This window comes from Hypomesus transpacificus, chromosome 20 (assembly GCF_021917145.1).
Source record: "Hypomesus transpacificus isolate Combined female chromosome 20, fHypTra1, whole genome shotgun sequence".
NCBI classification, from domain to species: domain Eukaryota; kingdom Metazoa; phylum Chordata; class Actinopteri; order Osmeriformes; family Osmeridae; genus Hypomesus; species Hypomesus transpacificus.
In genome coordinates, this window is record NC_061079.1 from 2,335,269 (window position 1) to 2,351,591 (window position 16,323).

The 16,323-nt window shown below is 45.5% G+C and overlaps 1 protein-coding gene across 2 annotated transcripts; it reads right to left on the reverse strand.

Annotated features, from left to right (window-relative positions):
- Positions 1 to 1,241: 1,241 nt before the first annotated feature.
- Positions 1,242 to 8,691, reverse strand: LOC124482817 (beta-2 adrenergic receptor-like). 2 transcript variants are annotated; one of them, XM_047043357.1, is made up of 4 exons: positions 8,158 to 8,691; positions 5,706 to 6,158; positions 4,347 to 4,715; positions 1,242 to 4,120 (listed from the first exon to the last, which is right to left on the reverse strand). In XM_047043357.1, the coding sequence occupies exons 2-4, from the start codon at positions 6,153 to 6,155 to the stop codon at positions 3,509 to 3,511; spliced, it is 1,431 nt and encodes a 476-aa protein (XP_046899313.1). In that variant the 5' UTR covers positions 6,156 to 6,158; positions 8,158 to 8,691; the 3' UTR covers positions 1,242 to 3,508. The 2 variants fall into 2 exon arrangements, with proteins under 2 accessions (XP_046899313.1, XP_046899312.1); XM_047043356.1 differs by having other exon boundaries at positions 5,706 to 6,225.
- Between the last annotated feature and the right edge of the window lie 7,632 nt (positions 8,692 to 16,323).

Here is a 16,323-nt window from a genome sequence, read left to right on the forward strand (position 1 = left end):
GTGGTGCGTGTGTCTGGATCTTGTAAATCAACACTTTGACCATGAGAATGTACTTCTGGACTACTGGAGTTTGCTGGGGACTGGTGAGAGCGAGGGAATGAGAGCGAGGGACAGAAGAAAGGGGGGATAGAGAGTAGAAAAGAGGAGAGCAGAGAAGAAGATAAGAGTGGAGAGGAGTTGATTTTGTAAACCCCAACACCAGGTAAGTCATCTGAGTTCCAGTCTTGTTTACAGGTGGACTGTTGCTGCTAGCATGGCTCATTAACTTTTCCATGAGTTCACATCTGGTGTCACTTTAAACAAACACATATGCACGCACACACACACACACACACACACATGCACAAACACACACAGACACATTTGCACACACACACACACACACCTACACACACAACCCCACGCACACAACCACACACACATTTGCACACACATACACATACTTACATACATGACCACACCTACAGATGTCCACACACACAAATGCACGAACACACACAGACACATGCGCATGCACACACTTACATACACATACACAAACACACACACAGATGATAGGAGGGATTAGGACAATTACATGAGATGAGTAATGTTAGTTTGGTTAATATATCGAGTTTTGAAGGGTTTTACAGTAAGCCTTACCAAAACTTCTCTAAGGATCATACTTGCCTGGAAGAGTCCAGAATGTTCTGTCGTTCCTGAACCTTCTGGGACAACTTGCTTATCAGCCTGATCGTCTGTCTGGGAGTAGGCAGCTGGGCTGGTGTGTGGTTGTGCCTGTGTGTGTGTGTGTGTGTTAGAGGGCATGCCTCCTAATTAGTTGAGGGCTGTGGTTAATCTTGGGGGCTTGGAGTTCTGAGTCCATGAGATTACCTTAGGCGTGCCTGTCAGCAGGTGTGTGTTCATTCTACTGTGGTGGGAAACCTCCCAGGACATAGATCATTGTTTCTGGATTACTTGTAGATCCCTATGTCAGTTGTTAGATACACCTGACACCCACTCACACCCCCCAACTCCCCCCCAACACACACACACATACACATTTAGTTTCTGTGGTGGTTACTTGATCTACCATAGCTCATCTGGGGACAGCACACACACACACACAGCAACTGTCTTTATCAAGTCTGGAAAACGTGGTATAAATAGCAGGACAGATGTGCAGGGCTGTGGTAGTATCCCGCCTGACCACAGGGGGAGCTGTGAACTCCCTCTACCCTAAAAAGCAACCACGCAACACCCTAGGCCAACAACAATTTTAATTTTAGACGTTTGTGAAAAATCTAAAGTGTAACCGCTAATGTCAAACATTCGACTGACCTCAAACACATTTACATAGAGACAACAGTTTGTTTCTGCTGACCGTGACACACAGTTGTGTCATGTTATTAAAAATGGTGACCATTGTCACTGGAATAATTGTGTTGATGTAAGACCCCATGTTCACAGGTACATCGACTGACACTGAACATCAAAGTGCCTCGCTTGCATGAGAGAGGCTAATATACAGTACCTTGTGATACACTACGATGGACGCACGCACACACATACATACACACACACACAGACACACACAAACACACATTTGCACTCGGACACACACTGGTCACTGACTACCATAGGTCAGGTTGGCTGTGCTGGATGGACTGGTGGGCTCTGCAGCTCTCTGCAGTTTGTAAACACAAGATAACTCAAGATCAACATTACAGGACACAGCAAACATAGGAACAACACCACAGCAAAAACAACAACAGCAACAACAATAGCACCAGTTCTGAGAGTAGAGGTGAAAAGTAGAGAGGAGGAGCTTAGGGGAGGGGAGGGAGGGAGGGAGGGAGGGAAAGAGGGAGGGAAAGAGGGAGGGAAAGAGGGAGGGAAAGAGGGAGGGAGGGAGGGGAGGAGGGGAGGAGAGTAGAAGGTTGAGGTCTCCCTATATTTAGTTTTATATGTGTTGGTGATATGCTTTTGTGTGATCCAGCCAAGATGGTGTAGCAGCAGAATGAATGGATCTAATCAACACTGGTTAGTGTGTGTGTGTGGCTAGCAAAAGGAAGTTGCCTTTTTACGCCCTGATGGACATACCCAGTGACAAATGAAAGGGTGACGAGTGGGTGGCTGGTGTGTGTGTGTGTGTGTGCGCGTGTGTGTATATAATTGTATAACTGATCGTTGCTCAATCTTGGTAGCAGCTGATTATAGCGTGTCTGCACCTGTTGCTGCCTCTCAACCATTTCTCTGGCTGGACGTTGCGATTCCACACACACACACACACACACACACACACAATAACACAAACACACACGCACACTAACACAAACACATGCTCGCACACAAACACACACACACAGTGTAAATCTACTCCTTGGACCTCCCAAATCCAGTTTTGATCAATAAGAAACATTTTAAATGGGGGAGGGGGGGGGGGCAGTGTGAGAGATCACTTAACACATCTCCCTCGCTCTCTTTCTCTCTTTCTCTCTAGCAATCCATTTTCAATGTAATGCTTTACAGACACTGTGAGAATGATTTCAATCTGTCTCTTTACCCCCCCCCCCCCCCCTTATTTCTTTACCCTTGTAACTCCATGTCTCTCTCCCTCTTCATTTCTCTCTCTCTCTCCCTCCCTCCATTTCCTTCTGCAGACAGGAAAATACTGAACTGCTTCATGCAGTCTGGAATTTTAAGTTGCTCCCAGATCTCTCTGTGTCATGCCCTTTTCTACAGTGTGTGCACATGTCATCAGTGTCGGACTGGCCGTCGAGAGAGTCGGGAGATTTCCCAAACGGCCTGTCAAACGGCCGCGGCATAATGCAAAAAATAAATAAATTATAATAATACACGGCCGTGGGCCGGTCTGCGTTTCAAAGTCCCGGGCCGTTTTTCTATCCCAGTCCTGCATGTCATACATGGGTGTGTGTAACTGTGTGTGTGTTTGTATGTGAGAGAGAGAGGTAGAGGAGACACGACTTTCCAGGGCTCATGTTTCAGTGAAGTCCAACAACACGCATACGTAACCCAAGGACCCGTGTTTTACATGTGCTCCGACATGCTAATATCCTCGCACGTGCGTGTGCGCCAGATAGACACACACACACCCACACACACACACACATGCGGGCACTGTCATACAAAACAGACCAGTGTGCACATTCCGTCTTCACAGTTACATGATTGTGCTCTGCGGTTTCCATCCAAAACCTGAATTGTGGACCACGAGAACATCTGGAGGAACCCCAGAATCTCTTTGGTTCCCCCTCCACAGATCCTCTACAGTAGATCCCCGCAGAACAAGGTTCCATCCAGGGCAGGGTATAGATCCCAGAGTTTACATCCAAGCGAGCTGGTGGGGCTGGTCAGGGTGACCAGGCCTGGTCCAGAAGTATCCATCCTGGAGCCATACTCCTCATACCATCCAGGGACAGGTCCAGTTATGTGGGGCTCGGACCATGGATGACCAGGGTTCGGGTGGGGTCAGTGGGGTCAGGTCCGGAGGTATGTATCACAGAATTCAGATGAGTGAATCTCCTGGTGTTTGCTGCTGATCAGAACCGGTCCTTGAACCAGAACCAAGACCAGGGCCAGGGCCAGGGTCAGGGCCAGAACCAGGGCCAGGGTCGGGGTCAGGGCCAGGCCCAGGCCAAAGCTCCATAGAAGCAGACCCCCCCTCACTCTCAACAGACACCCCCACCTCCCTACCCTGAATATCCTTGTTCTGGGGTCTATCCAACGCCCCCCCCCAGCCTCCCCCCGCACACACATATCTTTCTGTCCTCCCTCTGGCCTTGGGGGAGAAGAAGGGCACCCCTGCCCCTCGCCCCCCCCCTTGCCCCGTCCGCTGGTCCCCACACACCCCTCCTCTGAGACACAGCAGCTCCTGGAAGGCGTGTCTGAACTCGGGGCTCCGGCAGTAGATGAGGGGGTTGAAGGCGGAGTTGGCGTAGCCGATCCAGTTGAGGACCCTGAAGGTGATCTTGATGTCGTCCACCTTCCATATGGCCACGGCCACGTTGAGCAGGAAGAAGGGCAGCCAGCAGAGCGTGAAGGTGCCCATGATGATGCCCAGGGTCTTCAGCGCCTTGTGGTCCCTCAGGCAGAACTTGGAACGCTTCAGGATCCTCACCTGGCCGGTCACATGGTACGGGTTACACCTCACATGTCACGTATTACACTGTGCCCTTTCCATGTAACAATTTACCCATTCTTAGTTACTCCTGGCATGTTTTGAGTGTGTCAGTTTTGAGCAACCTGCACGTTTCTGCCAGTTACACAGTATGTGCTACACATTACATCACAAATCACATCACAAATTGAGTGTAAATCGATCTGAAAAAACAACAGTCACTCACTTCTCCTCCTCCACCCTCCCCCTCCTCTCCAACCTCCGATCCTGTGTTTTGATTGGCCGAGGCAGCGGCGGCGGTGGCGGCAGCGTGGGCCAGGTGGAAGCGACCCTCGCTGCGTCCGATCTTGGCGAGCTGGCGGCGGGCCTCCTGGAAGACGCGGGCGTAGACAAACACCATGACAACCAGCGGCAGGTAGAAGGAGACGATGGAGGAGGCGACGGCGTAAGCGGCGTTGGTGTTGAAGTCGCAGCAGCTAGGCTCCTTCAGGCACGCCACGGCCTCCACCTCGTTCGACACCCACCACTCCATGTGGATAGGCAGGAAGGAGATGAGGCCCGCCACCGCCCACACCAGCAGCACCACCAGGCAGGCCTGGGGGAGAGGATATAGGCCTCTCGTTAGTCAAACATTTTCCAGTAGCTTCCATTTAAAAGCTTAGTGTGTTTTGTAATGTTTGTACGCTTGACGCATATCAAATCAAATTGATCTGTATAGCCCTTTTTACAAGCAATGTCACAGAGGGCTTCACATACACCCATAGAACTGCCCTTCAACCAACCTAAACCCTCAAGGAAGACAAGGAAAAACTCACAGAAAAAGGGTGGAGATTAATGCTTATTCGAGAACAAAATTGAAGAAACCTTGGGAGGAGCGGTTCAGTGAGGGATCCCCTCCTCCAGAGACAGGAGGAGTGCAGAACACATGCTAAACATAGTCATGCACATATATCCGCCTACCATTCTTTGCAAATTGTTGTATTTATTTTATTTATTCACTTAATTTTTGTTTGTATAACATGTTATGATGTAGTATTCATTCATGCTATGTGTGTAGTTTGTAGAGGAGAGGGGAGGGAGGAAGATAGGGAGGGGCGAGAGGAGGTGGGAGAGAGATAGGGAGGAGAGAGAGAGGGAGAGATTGGAAGAAGAGAGAGGAGGGGGGAAAAGGAAATAAAGGGAGGGGAGACAGAGGAGAAAGGAGAGTGATAGGGAGAGGAGAGAGGAAGGGGGATAAAGGAAGGGCAGGTGAGAGAGGAGGGAGGAGAGACAGTTAGTGAGAGGTGTTGGAAATTTAAACCAGAGACATTTTTTCCTTAAATTTGAAACACAATCTGAATGCTAGGGCTTCAAACGGCAAATACAATTACAGTCTAGGACTGTAATCTGTAAAAAAAAAGAAAGAGGGAATAGTAGAGAGAGAGAGATAGAAGGACATCAAAGAAAGGGATAGAGGAGAGGAAAGTTAAAGAAGTGAAGGAAGGAGAGGTGATGAGAAAGATAAAGTTCACAACCACCACCAACACGCAGCCCTTCGCCCGCGATGCAAACAGGAGAGGCAGCAGCACAACGTTTCCCAACGTACCTTGCGCTTGGTGAGGAGGGAGGGGTAGCGCAGAGGCGAGGTGATGGCCAGGTAGCGGTCCAGCGCGATGACGCACAGGGTCTCGATGCTCGCCGTCACGCACAGCACGTCCGCTGCCGTCCACAGCTCGCACAGGAAGTTGCCAAAGTGCCAGTTGTTCAGCAGGATGTAGCAGGCCCCGAACGGTACCACCACCACACCCATGACCAGGTCGGCACACGCCAGCGACGTGATAAATACGTTGGTCACCGTCTGTAACCGTTGAAAACGCACAATTGCCGTGATGACGAGGACGTTGCCGAAGACGATGCCGAGGACCAGCAATGCCATCAGGCTGCCTAGCAATACTAGCTCCGCCTCGCTGTAGTCGGACGATGACAAATCGGAGGAGGGGAAGGAGGAGGAGTTTGTCTCCATGGTGAGGTTGGATGGGACGTTCACACTCTCCATGACCTGCAGTGTGTCACAATTCAACACACCCATACATACACACACACGTACATACACACATACACACACCCTTACATAAACGTGTACATTCAGACACACACACGTATATACACACATACACACGTATACACACACACAAGCACACACACATAAGAGGACACATAAGGTACATTCATGGTTGCTATCACCAGTCCCAACACGCCCATAAAGTCGGAGATGGAGGCAGACTGTTTGAGGTCCAGTTCAGTTCTAATTCAGAACGGCACCATAACACAAAGCACCAGAAGGAGATATCTCTCCATCCACCAAGCTGCCTCAGCGCAACAGTCACTCCACCTTCCTCGTTCTCACATACACAAATATTGGTCCCTACCACCAACTATGCCAACTTATGGAGCCCCGGAGGTGAGAAAGATAAAAACATATATTGTATTTTGTGGCCATGATTTATTAAATCGTGCGCACGTTTTACTTATTTGTTCCCGCATTTTAGTTAAATCGTTCAATCGTTTTATGTCTCTTAGGCTACTTAGAACAATGTAGCCTACACTTTTGTTTCTGCTTGATTTGTTCGGACTTGGTCCTAAAGCAAATTACCACAAAGAATTGGAAAACTAACCCTGAATTTAGCATGAATAAACACACATCATATGGATCCTAATAAAGGAAATTGACAAATGTATATAAATAAAGGCATGTTTCTTGACAATGTAGGCTACTGTCATACAAATAAAGGTAGTCATGTCATTGTGTTTTCACACTATCCTCCTCCATTTCTTAACACACTCCAACTTCTGTTGAGGACACACACCAACATGTCCACTTCCATAGTCATGCCACCAACAGCTAATAATAACAGCGAATAACTTTATTTACAACTTTATTCAAGCTGTACCTCAATACAAAGTCAGTATTTGTTGGCCTCTATGTTGCCATCTATAGTTTCGCCATGAAGATGGTAAGATGCAAACAGGGATTCATCAAATGTATATACATAAAACGAGGGAACAATTTAACTAAAACGAGGGAACTCATTTGTAAATGTGCGCATATTTTATCTCAAATTAGGGAATTCATTAGTAAAGCATGCGCACAATTGATTAAATTGCGGTCATGAAATACATTTTATTTTTTTTAATGTCACCTCCGGGGCTCCGTACCAACCAGAGAGGAAAAAATGAAACATTTTTCAATGTTCCAGGCTTCTCTGGGTGTCAAGGAGACAGTTTGACTGAGGTTATTTCTGAGGATACTGAGGGTGCACAAAATCTGCACAAAATCACATGCCATCCTATGTTTCCATGATACTTGAGGGGAGCTATTATCAATCAGACTTATTGACCAAGTCTTAAAAGGGCACTCAAAATACAGTGTATTTCAAATAACTGTACATAATTAAATGTTTCTGATGTAAACATATTATAATTATTCAGTTGTCAATGACTTGGTACATGCAACTGTTTTTGATCCTTTCTATTGTGTAACAAACATGCAAATGACATGCCAATGAGCCATTACATCATTGGTCATCGTAAAAAAAAAGAATTGTGGGGGGCGTTACAGCAACATATCTACCTTTTCGTGTCGTAACCATGGTCCACTGAAATATTTCCATCATCTAAACTAATGACTGTTCTACAAGAAACAGGTCGATACATTTACTTCCAGTCATTTCTATTACTACTGTCAGAACAAAACCCATTCAAAAGACAAAATTAGCAGTACTCAAATTCAGCATTCAAAAATATCAAAACCCAACAATTGTTTGGTTAGTTATTGATGTGAAATTTCAGCATGTCCCAAACTAAGTGGCTCGAACCTGGTTCTATTCTGAGAACTCACATCAACACTTGTTGCAAACCTAGCACTTCAGCTTACCATGATGTATCATTTAGTTCTATTGCAGACACCATACTTATCCAAAGCATGGCTATACAGTATACCATGTAGCACTATGTGTTTGTATAAACATGTACATATTACAGTACTTCATATTACTGACCTCCCAGATCCTTCCTGGACTCCCATAAGACCAATAAGCACAGCAGGTTTTCCAGTGGAAATATTCCAGCACTTTCAGAATTTCAGTACCACAGAATTCCAGGTACTATTTGCAGTATTCCTGTTGCAGTGCTGTTACTACAACACTTTCAGGTACTCCTGTCATATTCCTGTAAGTATTAATATTCCAGGTAGTCTTCTTAACACTTATTTTGCAGCTCTCTGAGAACTGACATTCCAGGTAGAGTAATCTTGGTAGTATCTCTGTTGCAGCGCTGTGAGTATTAATATCCCAGATACTGCTGCTGATATTCCTTTAGTGTGGTGGAAGGGGTTAGAAATCCTCTTCAAGTGTTTCCTCTTTAGGGCTCCTCATTGTGGTAGCTGGGCTAGATTTCCTGTGCTGCTGTTTCTCTTTTTCTTTTTGTCTTTTTCTTACTTCCTTAAATGTATTGCACTCTTTCTGTCTATGTGGTCTCCTCTGCCTGTCTGTCTCTCTTTCGTCCTGTCCTGTCTGTCCCTCTCTCTACCTGCCTGCCTTCCTGTCTCTGTCTGTCTGTCTTTCACGCTGACTGTCTGTCTGTCTGTCTGTCTCTCTATTTGTCTGTCTGTGTGTCTGTCTCAGGGTTCAGAGTGTCCCTGTCTGTGTGTGTGTGTGTGCGTGTGTGTCTATCTCAGTGTTCTCAGTGTCCCTGCTCTCACACTCTCCAGAGTCTCGCGGTAAAATGCAGCCGTATCTCTGGCAGGACCTCTTATAGGGGGCAGCTGTGACATCACAGCCAATCAGAGAGCCAGGAGGCCATGGGCATATACACACTCTCATACACACGGTGCACAGGAGCTTCTAAGTACATACCAGTGTTTTCTCTGTCTCAGAGTTGTGCATTGTGCAGGCTGGTCTTTATCCTGTTTGTTGGGTGGTGTTTGTTAAGGTAGGAATTATACCTTGGCCATCCTTGGGGTCATAATCGGGTCCAGCAAGTGGGGTTGCATTTAGATGGTACAGTAGCTGGTTGGTGTGAGATGCTTGCTGCTACAGTAGCTGTTAGCTGCTGGCCACAGATGACACAGTAAGAGTGAGAAGTGGATGAGAGGATAAGGGTGAGAGAGGGGAGGAGTCAGCCAGGCCACATCCTGTTTGAGAGAACAGGGAAGTGAAAAGGGGCAGAAGATATCGATTGTGAAGTTACTAGAGATTCATAATACTCTACTTCTGCAAAGATACCAGATAGTGGCAACACTCAGGAATACACAATTTGGAACTTGGGTCAATCAGTACAGGGTCCAACCAAGTATGCAGTATATGCACTTGATGATTTCCTGTACGCCCATTATGACATGAGTAGTGATACGTGGGTGGGTGCAGTACAGGGCAGATAGGGGCTAGGTGGATTGAGAGGATACCCAGTATTCCATACTAGACTACACCAAGAGAATTCAGAATTCAGAATTTGGTTTATTCATCATGTAGGTTTACACAAACAAGGAATTTACTGTGAAAACAGTTCAAATTCATTCTGTTGACCCCTGACCTCCTCAGAGAGCCCTGTTAATGAAGATGTGATCAGTTGTATTGGTCCCCAGAGTACCACTAGGCCCACCAGCCTCACACAACATTTAAATGTACTTTCTTTTAATACTTTTCACAAACATAAATATTTAATGTTTTTAAGTTTTTGGGGATGATTCCATCATCTCCACTATTGGCATCTTTCTTTCTGTCCACCCAACAACAACCTGATTTGATAGAGACCTATAGGAACAGGGACTAGATACATGAGCGAGACCTACAGTACAGTAACAGCGACTAGTTTCAGAGAGACCTACAGTAACAGCGACTAGATTTCAGATGACACCTGATGTTGTGTTGTAATCCAGCAGTGTGGTGAGGTGTGTGTGTGTCCTAACCGCGAGGGTGGACTAGCCTGAACCGAGGGTGATGTGAACCTGGCGCCCCATCCCAGAACCAGGGTAACTTCCCTTACATAAGTCTGGAGGTGTTTGGTGTGGACAGGAAAGCAGTGTGTTTCCCAGTCTGTTCCGTTGTTAATGCTATTGGGCTATTATGGGATGTAATACACCTGTTACCATGGGGATAACGTTATCTGCTCTCCCTCTCTTAGTACCTGCAGATTCTGTGAAGCCAGCCATGCAGCCCACCCAGCTGAGAAGCATTTCGATGACACTTGATGGATGAACGTGATGTCACGTCTACGTCACTGTGGCAATAAGAGCCTCAGCACTGTGACAACCAACTATTGTCTTTTATGATGACCTTTCCTTCGGAACACAGACGTGGCAGTGTGTGAGTGTGTGTGTGTGTGTGTGCGTGTGTACGTGTGTGGTTTTGTGTGTGTGTGTTTTGCCACACTTCCCTCCTGTGTGTGTCATCAAGCCGGAGAGATATCCTTCATGTCTCTGGCAAACACGCAAGCGAGTGAGTTCCATGTCAGAGGAGAGCACAGATTTTCCAGTTTCCTGTACGTGTGTGTATGTGTGTGGATGCATGTGTATGCCTGTGTCCGTGTGTGTGTGTGTATGTGTGTGTGTATCTTACAACGGGACCAGCGTGATCTGTGGGATGTCATCCAGGAGATTCATCCTGTCTACTTTGGAACTGGCAGACAGATCCACACACACACACACCTGCATGTTTGGCAGACATGGAAGGGATGTGTCTCCTGGTTGATGACACAAAGAGGGAAGTGTGGGACACACACACACACACACAGAGAAGAGATGGCTGGCAGTTCCCTTAGACATTAAGGCTATGTGTGTATCTTTATAAATACTCTCAACAGACGTCTGGAAATCTCCAGTCTCCTGCACTGGAGATCAAAGTGTATTAGGTACAACATTAGCCAGAGTGTAACATACACACAACACGCTGGCATGAGATGGATGTATGTTGGTCCTGAGATCCAGCACTTGTGTGTCTCTTATCAGATCAGTCTGGAATGTTCATCAGCTGTTCTGAAGGTTCCAAAATGGCAGGATCTGAAGCTGGAGATTTCTCCTGGTGCCACGAAGATGCTAACAGAGCTAGACCCCGCCCTCTCCCACACACACTAATGCACGCACGCATGTACACACACACAATGAGTCTGTCTCTTCTATTAGTAAAGCTTCTAGTAGGTCGCTAAGAGGTTAATGATTTCTGTATCTTTACGGCAACAGGAAGTCCTCAACCCCCTCTACATCACCACGGTAATGCTGCTACAGGACTTCTTTATCATCAGAACCTTTATCTCTCCTCAATAAATATGTTGTGTGTGTTGTGTAGATTGTGTTTTTGCAGTGCCGTGAACAAGCTGGTGTTTATGTCTTCCTGGTGTGGAGAGGGTGGTTAAGAGTTTGTGATGTTCTTCCACCCTAGGAATGGCCTTGTGGTCTAATGGTAGATGTATGTTGTTCTGGCAGGGACCCTTGTTGAGAATAATGAAAACAAAGCAATGCACTCTGGGTTATTAGAGATAAAAGCCATCAGACCCGGCGGCTCATCAGAAAGACCAATCAGTTGCTCTCAACCAATCAAACGACAGGAATGGCTTCAAGACTGGCGACGTGTTTGATCATAACATCTCGCCATCTCAAGATGAGACGAAAGTGTGTGTGTGTATGAAAGGTAACACTGTGTTATACATATACTGTATTTGTGACATGAGGCTGGGTAATAAGACAGATGGCTGCTATTTCAACTCTCATTATCCAAACAGGAAACACACACGTGCACCCGCACACACACATCCTTACAGTATGTAGTCTGATGGAGCAATTTGTCATTTTTCTCTCTATGTCTTACATAAACAACTCATTTTACCAGAACAAACATACACACAACACAGACACCACTGACAAACACACACATACACAATGGTAAGGCCTTTAAGACAGTCTGCCTCTCCAGAACCTGTATTTCAAAATACATTAGGTGAGCTGTGACCCGATAGGCACTCAGTGTTACAGAGTGTTTACATACAGACACTAACCTCCCTCTTTTACCGTCCTCGGGGGTCCCATAATACCCTCCTCTCTCCTGGGTGTCTTCTGTCTCCCTGGGACACGAGGTCAGGCAGGGATCATGATGGGAGCTGGCCATACAGACTGCATTGTGTTCACACAGGTGGAGGAAGGGAGGAGGGAGGGATAGAGGGAGGAGAGGAGGAAGGGAGGTGAGAAAAAAGGGCTGACCTGGTCTAGTTTTGGACAGGGACTAATGGATTTACAGGATGAGCCTGATGAGTACACACACACACACGTTATACACCCGCACACACACAACACATTAACACATTACACACATGCATGCACACAGACAGACATTTCCTCCTAGTCAGTAGTCCTGCATGCCACGCTTTCTCTTTTTCTCTTGTTCTCGTACACATTCACTCGCTGACATCTAACACACACCGAAAGTAAATTAACAACTCTTAGTGTGGATATGAGTGTAGCTGTACATCTTTGTCTCTTAGAGTGATTGACAGACAAAGCAGGCTTTTTTGCATCTTTTCTGTCATCACAAACACACAACTGGCTCCATGTATGAATATTTATCATGTCACCTCTAACCAACACAGACTGGGGCCATGACCAGGTATCATGTCTAACCAACACAGACAGGGCCCATGATGACCAGGAACCATGCCTCTCCCTAATCTCTTTCCCATTGTCTTCCTTCCTTCTTTCACCTCCTCATTTTCTGTCATCTGTCTTTCTTTCTCTTTCCCCTCTCTGTCTTTCTATCTTCCTCTGTACCTCTCACTCCCCCTCCCGTGCTCTTTGTTCTTCTGTCTCTCTCTCTTTTTCGCTGCCTCTTCCTCTCTATCTGTCCCCCTCCCTCTCTCCTCCCTCTCTCTCTGTCTGTTCCTCAGTGTGGGTGCCTCTGCATGTTTTCTTACACCAGGAGAGTGCTGAGCAGGCAGCAGGGTTGCTGAGCCGTGCGAGGGATTCTGTGTTCTATGTTTGTCTGTTCAGAGAACGCTTCCCCACGAGTATCAACACAGCAGGGGGCAACACTCACTTCATCCTCTAATCTTTCATTAGACTGTGCTACCCGCTGATGTTATCAGACCCATATTCAGACGGCTCTGGCGTTATTCTGCCCCGTTTGCTTTCCCCCGAGGTTATTTACTTAGTCAACAGCTCCCGCGAAAGGAAACACTGTAGCTGTAAGTAGTTGAACGAAATGAGAGGTGACTCAAATGCAAAAATATGTCTCTGCTTTTGAACATATTGTGTGTGTGTGGACAGAACAATCCAGGTGCAGATGTTCAAGGGCGGGCCGGGGGTGGGCCGGGGGTCAGCATCGATGGAGGAGGTTACACTGCTTGCTCTGTGATCTTACATCTTCGACGGTAAAGTTAAATGGACCACGAGAAGGGAGAGACAGAGGGACAGACAGAGGGCTTCATTTACTAACAATGGCGCAGTTTATGCTGCATCGGTTTTTGCGAGTTTGGTAATAGCGCCCATATGCTTCCTCATTTTGCTAGTATTTATCAAACCTGACATCCATCAGGCAATCAGCCCATACTCCACCCTCAAGCGTAATTTGCGTGACTCTAAAAGAACAATGGCCTTGCATATTTCTATCATGGATCTTCCTATGGGAAAAATAAAGCGCAAGCTTACATGTAGTGACGTGCATGAAGTAACAGCAAACCTGAACATATTACAGGGCAGAACATTTACATTTACATGTATTCATTTAGCAGACGCTTTTATCCAAAGCCACTTCGAAGAGAGAGCTTTACAAAAGTGCATAGGTCAATGATCATAAACAACGAGATAGCCCCAAAAACATTGCGGGTAACCAAAACCTGAAGCATGCGAACACGAGGAACATCCACCTCTGAAAAAAAATTGGCCTATGTCTTCGCCTTGCTCGGTTCACTGTTGCCGTTGAATAAGATATGTAGATTTGTACACACAGGAGGGAGTTTGTCGCTGACCAGGGGAAAAGTGAAAAGTTCGCAAACTTTACACACCAAACAAGTACAATCATGGCAGGCAGGCTTGGAATCCAGGTACAGTCCGAGAGATCAAAACAGATTCCAAAAAACGACAAGCAAAAATCTGGGTCAAAAACAGACAGGGGTTAGAACAGGAAACACAGAAAAATGCTGGAAAGGCCCAAAAGAAATACTGAATAGAAAGGGTATACACAGGACACAGAGACTATGAGCAGATCCCAGGTGAAGCTGGTGATGAGAAGGGGTGTGTGTGGAAGGGGGTATTTTAAGAAAAATCGGGTAAAAACAAGAGGGAGAGGGAGAGAGACAGAGAGAGAGAGAGAGAGAGAGAGAGGGAGAGAGAGAGAGAGAGAGAGAGAGAGAGAGATAGAGAGAGAGAGAGAGAGAGAGAGAGAGAGAGAGAGAGAGAGAGAGAGAGAGAGAGAGAGGAAAGGAGTGTGGCAGAACCTCCTACACAGCAGACAGACTGAGAATCAGATCATTACAGTTCAGAGATCTGAACTACTAGTGGAGCACAATTAATTGTTTTTTAATATGCTCTTAAAGGGGTGATTGACTGTTTTTGAGGGGTATTTCATGTAACATTGGTTGGGCTGAAAATGGCCCGGGTGCTGTTCTATGACCCCTGATGCTTCCTGTGAACGCGTTACTGTAATAATATAACATTTGTCTGTAACGCAGTAATGTAACGCGTTACTGTTGATAACTTCAGTAATCGCATTACAGTTACTTATTTCAAAAAAAAGATGTTACTTGCGTTACTTGCATTACTGCAATCTGCATATCGGAAGGAAAAATAGATAAATCAAACTCTCCTTTACAGTACGTGTGTTTGCGTATCACTCGTCACTTTGACCTTAGCGGCAAAATTCAAGAGGCGAAAACATAATATCAGAGCCACTTAGGACGTTTGAGGGATGGAAGTATGCACATTACTTTGTTTTAGTTGCGCAAAAGGGCAAAAACTTAACTGTACAATGTACATTGTGCCCAGGCCAAAAACACCTCTCCACCGCCGCAAACACAACTTCTAATCTTTTAAAACATCTTCAACGGCAACATGCCAACTCCAGATTAGTAGCTAAAGATCAACGGAGTGACACAGATGCAGATAAAAGTTTGACGTTGCCGACACCGGCCAAGCACCCACGACTGGACTTCCAACAGCAGGTTACCAAATCTGAGTTAAACAGGCTTGTAGGAGCATATATAGTTGAGTGTTATGAGTTATGATGTTGTATTGTAAAGACATTTATTTTTATGATGTTAGTTGAATGGCTAATGCAGGAAATACATGGATGTTACCAGGATTTTATTTTCAGCTCAGTAGATCCAGGATTTGACAAAATATCATATAACAATCTCAAGTCTCTTTAGGGAATTCATTTGATCAGAGTAAATAATAGCACTTTATTGTGGAGTTAACTGTTATTAGGTTCTTAATATTCCAAAAGGTTGACACTGAAATCAGCTCTTTTTTTAATTCATTACCAGATCTGTCAAATATCTGCCTCATACACATCATTCTGTATGCTTTTGGTGTATAGTACTGTAGCTTTGTTATGCTTGACAACTTGATGTTCGCAACTGTCAGCATTGTTGTATTACGTAAAAAGCATAAAAGAGAGATCTTGTGTATGTCCTCATTATAATAAGAATTTGAGTTGATTTGGGATTATGGTACATATATTGTTATTTGGCAAGTAAGTTATAGTATATCTCAGGTGATGTTACGGAGTAATCCAAAAGTAATGTAACCAGTAGTGTAATTAGTTACTTTCAGCAGTGAGTAATCGAGTAAAGTAAAGCATTAAAAGCAAAAAAGCAACTAGTAATGTGTAATATATTACTTTTTTTGAGTAACTACCCCAACTCTGCTCATGAATATATAGATGAGCTGCGTGCTGATTGGTTGGTTTACAACAAGTGAAGCTGCGAAGCAAAGACACAATACTCACTGAAACAAGGAAGGTGGAGACTTGAAATAAACTAATCTATTGTGTCTACACAACAGTTTTCAACAGATTGACTATATATCATTTGAAATGATTACGTTAGTTGTTTTCACTTCTGTTGTCAAAGCAAACAGGATCGATCGGTGGGTAATGTTAGCACTACAGCTTAGCAAACAAACTATCGTGATTCAACTCAGCTTCAGTTAGCTCTAGCTATCTTGCTGAAAAATAGATCTGGAC

Bases quoted from the DNA above. Each gene is read 5' to 3' on its own strand.
- LOC124482817 (XM_047043356.1), bottom strand. From the start codon at position 8,183: ATGGGAGTCCAGGAAGGATCTGGGAG. The intron at 6,226-8,157 runs GTCAGTAATATG...CGTTTATGTAAG, and splicing joins GTCCAGGAAGGATCTGGGAG to GGTGTGTGTATGTGTGTATG. The intron at 4,121-4,346 runs GTGAGTGACTGT...GTGACCGGCCAG, and splicing joins GGGAGGGTGGAGGAGGAGAA to GTGAGGATCCTGAAGCGTTC.